Raw genomic sequence first — 7746 nt, 5'->3', positions numbered from 1 at the left:
GGGACCCCTGACCCCGTCGGACCGGGAGGTGCGTGCCGGCCGCGCGCTGCCTCAGCTCCCTCTACTTGCTGGTCGTGTGGTCTGGTCTCGTTGGCCCTGCGCCTGCGGTGTTCCCTCCCCTCTGCTCGCTGGTCTCCTCAGCGACCTCGGCGTTCGTGCGGTCGGCCGCCGCTAAAAAAAAAAATACAATTTGCCTCGGTCGGGATTAGCAGCGACAGAAAAGTTTCACGGCTAAGCCAAATAGCAGTTCTTAGCGACGCTTTCAGCGTCGACAGTAAACGAAGCTACCCGGGCTATTTAGAGCTAACAGCGTTAACGGTGGAGAAAATGCGTATCGATCGCCTGGTGGTGATGGCCGACGCATGATTGATATTCTATCCCCAAACTAGTTCTTTGTCAACCCCCACCTCACATGTGACATGTCCATCCTAAAGGCCCTCGCTACAGTTCACCCACGCCCGCATCCGCGGCTACAGCCCCAGGCCCCAGGCGGCCATCCAGCCTAAAATAACGAGAATATTCTACCGCAGCGAAAATATCCGAGCAGTAGCGACAGTATCGGGTTGGCCGGTGCCAGCCAGCCCAACTGGCAGAAAAAAAGAAGTACAATGGTAACTTTTTTCTACATTTTTCCGAAGCAAAAAGAAATTACCGCATTCAAACCGAGTTTATCTTTTCCCCGAGCGGAGACCATTCCGCCTTCTACTGTTGCCGCTTTTACTTCCGCGCGCCGCACACGTTCGACGAAACGCCGCGGCGCGCCCTCCCCCCGCGTCCACTGAGATTCGCCTCGCGTCCCCTCCGATTCCTTCCCCCGCTCCCGCTCCCATCTCGCGGACCCCGCCGAGATCGGCGGTGCCCAGCAGGAGCCCGGCTGGATCTCCGCCTCTCGCGGCCGCCTTGATGGTCCGTGGGCCGACGGGGCGTTGGCGGCGGAGGAGTAGGTAGCTCGCGGCGATGAGCAGGCTCGCGACGGGGCTCCACCGCCTGCGGAGGTCGGCGTCGTCGCCGTGGGAGGTGCTGTGGTCCGCGCTCGCGTCATGCGGCCTCGTGCTCTTCTCGCAGCTCGCCGTGGCCATGGTGCCGCGGCTCTTCCCCTCCCTCTCGCTCCTCGCCATGCTCCCCATCGCGGGTCGGTGCTCGCTCGCTCCCCCCCTCGCTTTCCTGCCGGCGGCTCCCCTATTTTTCTTAAGCGCGGTTTTTCTGATGCTGCTTTGGTCGCGTGCTGCGTAGGCCTGGTGTTCCTCGCGGCTATCGTGCTGGGCCGGCTGTGGAGGAGGTTCATCGGGGTGGCGGCGTCGGCGCTGCTCTTCGTGCTCTTCAACATCCTCCTCCTGTGGGGCGTCTACGTCTTCGTCATCCGGAGAGGTGAGCTCGTGGAGCATCGCCTTAAGGTTTGTGTTGCTAATGCCGGTGCATTGGTAGGATGTCACTTGGATGCTGTCGAGTTACGTGGACATTTGCTATTTTTGTCGTGCTGCATCCAGTTGAGTGAAGCTGAGGACGTTTCCTGATTTATAGATGAGTAGTTGGTTAGTTTGCTAGGGGCCCATGTAACTGAATCTTTTAGTTCAAACAGAACAAACACAATCAACATATTCTCTCAGTGGGCTTTGAGCCTTTGACATTGTGATGTACATAACTACAAAAATAAGCAAAATTGGGAGAAAAATAACTTTATGCCTCAAGCTGACCTGTTTAGCTGCACCGCTTCCCAGATTTAGAGTCCAAAGCGAACCAAAATGGCTGACCGGATTAAATTTATCTGGTGCTTCTGCTTGGCTATGTCCGGCTAATTAGGTTGAGTTGGTAGGAGATATTTGTGCTTCATCCATTGAGAGTGGCACAAGTACAACTTTGAGAACATAGACTAAGGATAATTTCAACTACGAACCCCCTGTAGTGCTTCAAATTTGGGCAACGATGGTTAAAGGGTTCAAGCATTGGCATACCACACTTACTCAATTTGTGCTTACTCCTTGTTCCTTGCAAATAAAAAATGCTCAAAGGACCAAACACGGTTTGTTTGTTCTCACCCCTTTCACAGTGGATCGCAATGCTAGTAGTCAGATACATGCCATTGTTGTATGATATGGATATTCCAATTTACTTGTTTAGTGAATGGGCAAGGTCTTCTCTGCACCTTTGACAATAGATTATTTCCAAGTATATGTAAAAAAAGTTCTTAATATAGAAAAAAATTTAGTGCTTAGTCAATTGATTTCATTCTCACATGCCAACGGAGTACTTAATTGCATGTTTATTAAGTTAACTTCGTAGGACATCATCTATTTTGGACCAGATGTTGCATATTATAGGGGTATTATGGATGAGGTGCTATAAATTGGTCTAGCAGGACATAGGAAATGATCTGTGATAGCTGAGTTACTACTCATCGCTCATGTATGTTTAAGTTTGTTATTTTCTATGTGCTTCTGGTATAGTAGATTCGTAATCAGTCAAATATTTTGTTGCATATTGTTGGGGTATTGTTGTTGTTGTTGTATTGTTGGGGTATTGTGGTTGAGCTGCCATAAATTGGTCAAGTAGGACATAGGAAATGGTTGTGTGGTAGCTGAGTTACCTCTCATGTATGCATAGATTCGATTTTGTTTTATGTCACCATTTGGGAGCAGGACATACGAATGAGTGTATATATATATATATATCTACTTCTGGTATTGTAGATTTGTAATCAGTCAAATATTTTTGCAGACACTTCTTCTCTGCTGGACATGCTAATAAATGCAGAATGTGCACTGCTTCTATGGGGACTTTACAGGTTACTTCCTCTTCAGGAACAATTCCCAATGAACTTTGCAAATTTAAGCTAGAATTAGTGAATTTACAGTAGTGTTGTGCAATTCTAAGTTTTGCATTTGGTGGCCTTTGCATAGCATCACCTTGAGGACGCAGAGCTTAGTCTGAACTCTTTTTATACAGAATTTTGTCTGGTGATCCTGGTATTGTTGCTTGTGATTCTTCATATTTAGAGGAAGCTGGCTGCAAGGATTTTGTGGAAGCTATTTTCCCGAGTGAGGTGTAGTGGAAGTCTAGTTTTAAACGAAGTTGTTGTAAGTTATTGGCTTGAAGTATATAAAATTGTTGACACCTTTTCTACTTTTGACGTAGAAGCTCCCAATGCTCTGTCGTGTCAGGCAGTGTAACTGGTGCAAAGCAAATGTTAGGGGCTATGACCATCATTGCCCTGCATTTGGTACTTGCATAGGTATTGTATTCCATGTTCCTCTTGTGAATACTGTTGCCTCTCTTGTGGCTTGGTTGTTGTAGGTACGCATTGTAATCCTTAGTATGTATTTTGCAGGACAGAAGAATCATCGGCTATTTATGGCCCTTTTGACAGGATTTGTTGTTGCTGAATCGACATATACAATGTGCTCGACAAAATGTATGCTGTTTGTCTCCTTGATCTGTGAAATGACTTTTGGGTTTTTCCTAATACATGCTTTAGCTTCTGTGGTGATTTCTTACCTTTCTAACTAAAGTATTGGGCTACTATGCTAGTATTTGTTTAAAGTTTTAGGTAGCCAAATAATTTCAGACCTACATTTCCATGTTCACAACTTATTCTACATGCTGTGCAGATATTACCAGATGCATCAATTCAGGAACTCTAAGATCGGAGGTAACTATTTCCATATATTTTTTGCGTGCGTGAATTGCCAAGGCAATTTCTTATGCTGTTTTTTCTTGCACTGGTACTGGTTTTGAACATGTTCAGCTCACCTGTCATACACTTGTTAAGTAAATGTGTACAACCATGCTCATTAGTTTTTTTCCTGCTAGAATTATTTCTTTGGATGATCTATCCTAGTTACTTTGCAATCTTTTACTACATACTCCCTCCGTCCCATGAAGAGTGCAATTTTAGTTATTTTCAGACAGATTAGTGGTGGCGTGAAAAGACTCAAACACCCTCAATTGTCTGCCACATGCGGTTAGTTTTAGCATGCAAATCAAATCTGAGCACTTAATTAGGCAGGTAGTTGAGATCCAATCTCTAAATTTGCACTCTTTGTGGGATTTTTTTCAAACACAGGATTGCACTTTTCATGGGACAGAGGGAGTAGGCCCTATGGGTGCTTCTGTATGTTTTAACTTTAAAGTAGCACGTTCAAGGATGATATATCAAATTATGTTGATCACGCTATAATGGAAAGCCATCATGTTAGCCATGTTCTGGGCCTGTGTGGCTGTGTATACCGTTGTTGTCTTACAGGTTGTGTGAGTTTATCTTGCATGTTTCAGAGAAACCATATAGCCATGCTTTCTAATTTTTTTGTCCAGCAAACCATTTCTGGAATTCTGATTTTCAATAAGAATGACCTCAAGATGCTTACTGGCTGTACTTCTTTACTGTACAGAATCCTGTATCTCTAAACATGGTAATCAGTACGATGCTCTTCTCTATCCTCCAGGTGGTCTGGCAGGTTCGCTCCTAACCTTTAGGATGTAACTACACCTTTTGATGCTATTACACACTTGCAAGCATGAATGTGGCCACATGGGTGGAAGCATTGTTTCATAACAAAGTGTCTAGCTTATCAAAATTGTGGGCCTGACATCAGTTGCTTATTTGATAAGATTGATCAGAATTGGTATTTCATCTCTTGGAGAGCTTCCAAAAGAATGATATATGAGGATGTCATGCACAAAAAAAAATGATATATTATGAATTACGACTGGGTTTGCATGCTGATGGTCCTGTCGATCATAGTTAGTAAATTATGAAAAAAGATGAGTAAAAAGTTGCGTTTGAAAAATACTTAGTCAAATTTCACATCATGGGCTGCTACTGGTGGTTTTATATGTTAATAGTTTTTCGTGCATTAACTGTATTGCAAGCACCAACTTTCTGGACTACTTTGGTAAAGATTACAAGTGTCTAATCTGTGTTTTTATTGATTCACAACATGTATATATTAACTGGCTGTGTACTGCAAGCATCAATTAAAGAAAGAAAAGCATTTTCAGGCCCCACAATCCTGACAAAGATGCACCAAAAGGTCCTACAAGAAATACGACTTGAGTCTCTTAATCATTTTGACCTATTATTGAATATTGGCCAGGCATCTAAAAAATTGGCAGCAGTCATTGTTATGCATTTCTGTGGCAGAATTGGGAATGCATGCCCATCTTTTCTTGATGTGTCGGTCTGTTCTTCTTTAACATTTGGAAACAAGACAGCACCTCCTATACTATGACTGTCCACATTTGTATTGCCACCAAACATCTAATTAAAACTGCAACTTTCGTGTCCAATTACATCACCTGTCATGGCTTACTATTATGTTTATTGCTAACATACATCCTCTCCTTTGTTGGCCAGATTGTGTTCTTGATGTGGCACATATATTGCATCTGCTTCAACATCAAGACAGATGAGTGGGTAATTTCAAATTTCCCATGCTTTGGACTCTTTCTTCATCAATTGCAGGTTGTCTTCTCGTTAGCTGTTTCTTTTAGCTAAAAGGGTAGATTTTCCAGATAAACTGGAAGAAATATCCTGAATTCCAGATGAGGGAACAGCCTCAATCAGGTTATTTCCATATCCTCATTATGGCTGAGCACCTGATTTCCCTAGTTGTTTTTAACATGGTACACGTCTGTCCATCCCCCCTGAAATGCAGATTCAGAAGTCAAATTTGTAAATCCGTATGACAAAGGCATGCTATGTAACATTAGAGAATTTCTGAAGCTGAAATGATAGGAAATCAATTTTGAAGACCTGACCTGATGGAACTGAAACTTGGGGAATCAGAAGTGCGTCACAGCTGAGAGAACAAAGCCCAGAATTCTGGAAGCCTGTTTTCCTAGTTGCTACCGTAGCATCTATTGAGATTCATTGTTGTGAGCGTCATTTGGACTCTGCTGTCTAATTTAAGGTGCAGTTAGCATTTTTTTGAGAAGTTGTTTTCACTGGGCGTGAAATTGTAGGCAAGTACCTTGTAGCTGTAGAAAGTTGCTATATATATGGAGTTGACATCGTGCTCCTTCAACTCTTATGTTATTGTTGCTCCCAGAATTAATGTAGTGGTAGTAGTGGTGCTTTTTGTTCGTATGAAATATATTACCCATGGAGTTGAGATTTCGCAAGAATGCACGAACAAGTTTCAGAGAGGGTCTAGTTTTGTCGTGATATTTGTTAAAAAAAAATCGAACTAACACCGTAATAAAGCGATATCTGCACTGTCGCAAAATTCTGTTTTCTACACAAAATTTCTAGTAACGCAAAAGGCAAAACTCTAGGTTCTCGTACATTTTCCAAGAAGTTGTCAAATATTGTCAAGGGCTTATTTAGATCCCCTCCAAATTCCAACTTTTTACACTCTCTCTCCATCACATCAATTTTGGGACACATGCATGGAGCAGTAAATATATGTAAAAAAATAACTAATTGCACAGTTTAATTGTATATCACGAGACGAATCTTTTAAGCCTAGTTAGTCCATAATTAGATAAAATTTGTTAAATACAAACGAAAACGCTACAGTACTCCGGTTTATAATATTTGCAATTTTGGGTGCATCTAAACAAGGCCCAAGTACTAATCAAGTGCTCGTGAAATCCTGTCAGCGCAAATAATGCCGGTCACTGGTTTCAAATCAAACTGACCCTCAGTTCCTCGGAAAAAGAAAAAAAATGCCTGCCGTGCGCGGCGCCCCAAACGCATTTATTCATCAGGCCCAGCTAATCTCGAGGAGGCTTTCTAAATGCTAAAAAGGCCCAGCTTGTTGCTGCAATATTCCTCGCCCCAGAGGCCCACGAAGGACCATCAACTCGAATACAGAAAGGAAGTAATAGCCTTGACGAGCCGTAGATATCATCTCCAACCTCAGGCGACGGCGACGTGGTTGATATCCGGCCGGGGGTCACCGTCAGGCGGAGCGTGCCGTGCCCGGAAAGCGCGCGCTCCGCGACGCCCCGATCGGCCAAAAACACCCTCTCAGTTTACTGCAACTGCAACCTGCTACGCGAATGAACCATCTCCAGCTTCTTTTTACCCGTTTCTTTATCGCACTTCAAAGGCGTCAAAGCAGCACCCCCCTGCTTAGTGGAGCAGATAAAGATGCCGAGGTGTATGTCCATGTGACAGTGAGATATCATGTTGCTGCACAGCCAGTCAGACACTGGAGACACCCCACAAAGGAAAGGGACAAGAAGCGAAGACAACACCGGCAAAACGAGTCTGAAAGAGTCAATGGCGGGCCACAAATTGGGTCATAGCGATTGGATATTTTAGCAAGCACTAGTCGTTGTTGGCAAACTACTGAGTGCAAGGGAGGAGATGAACCAGAAGGTGCAACGTGGTTGACTTTCCATTCACCGCAGTTCCAATCTTTTGTGTTCTACTCCTTTTTTTACCCTGGCTGAAAAAGATTGTTTTCACGAACAATTGTCGCCATTGCGGTCCAATAAGTCCACAGGACAGACTCCATAGCTTCAAATAGCAACAACCTCAAAAGGTAGGTCTCACAAAATCCATGTTGTAAACTATTCGGACTGATTAAGCCACCAACCATTACACCCTTAATGCCAACAACCAGAAAGCTTTTGCAACAAACGTGGAGATCCAGATCTGAGAAACACAGCGTCTCTCATCACTGCAGGTAGATCATAGATGTGACATTCAGTACCACTCTGTCAGGAACATCAACACCACCGCAAAGCAAGGTCAAGTGAACGAAAGTGACAACGTGCAGGAAATTTGCAGAAAACAGTATA

At 43.8% G+C, this 7746-nt stretch overlaps 1 protein-coding gene across 2 annotated transcripts; it reads left to right on the top strand.

Moving 5' to 3' along the window:
- Nucleotides 1-688: 688 nt before the first annotated feature.
- LOC112878146 (probable palmitoyltransferase ZDHHC12) lies at nucleotides 689-6087 on the top strand. 2 transcript variants are annotated; one of them, XM_025942565.1, is made up of 11 exons: nucleotides 689-1132; nucleotides 1234-1368; nucleotides 2716-2782; nucleotides 2944-3040; nucleotides 3136-3229; nucleotides 3326-3409; nucleotides 3606-3646; nucleotides 4386-4451; nucleotides 5351-5410; nucleotides 5509-5560; nucleotides 5652-6087. In XM_025942565.1, the coding sequence occupies exons 1-11, from the start codon at nucleotides 958-960 to the stop codon at nucleotides 5726-5728; spliced, it is 948 nt and encodes a 315-aa protein (XP_025798350.1). In that variant the 5' UTR covers nucleotides 689-957; the 3' UTR covers nucleotides 5729-6087. The 2 variants fall into 2 exon arrangements, with proteins under 2 accessions (XP_025798350.1, XP_025798349.1); XM_025942564.1 differs by having other exon boundaries at nucleotides 3133-3229.
- The last annotated feature ends 1659 nt before the right edge of the window (nucleotides 6088-7746 follow it).

The sequence above is a fragment of the Panicum hallii genome, chromosome 9 (assembly GCF_002211085.1).
Source record: "Panicum hallii strain FIL2 chromosome 9, PHallii_v3.1, whole genome shotgun sequence".
In the NCBI taxonomy this organism is placed as follows: Eukaryota; Viridiplantae; Streptophyta; class Magnoliopsida; order Poales; family Poaceae; genus Panicum; species Panicum hallii.
The sequence above is the reverse complement of the archived record's forward strand: the minus strand, read 5'-3'. Positions and strand labels throughout refer to the sequence as shown.

Bases quoted from the DNA above. Each gene is read 5' to 3' on its own strand.
- LOC112878146 (XM_025942564.1), top strand. From the start codon at position 958: ATGAGCAGGCTCGCGACGGGGCTCCACCGCCTGCGGAGGTCGGCGTCG. The intron at 1,133-1,233 runs GTCGGTGCTCGC...CGTGCTGCGTAG, and splicing joins CGCCATGCTCCCCATCGCGG to GCCTGGTGTTCCTCGCGGCT. The intron at 3,041-3,132 runs GTGTAGTGGAAG...CTTTTGACGTAG, and splicing joins AAGCTATTTTCCCGAGTGAG to AAGCTCCCAATGCTCTGTCG.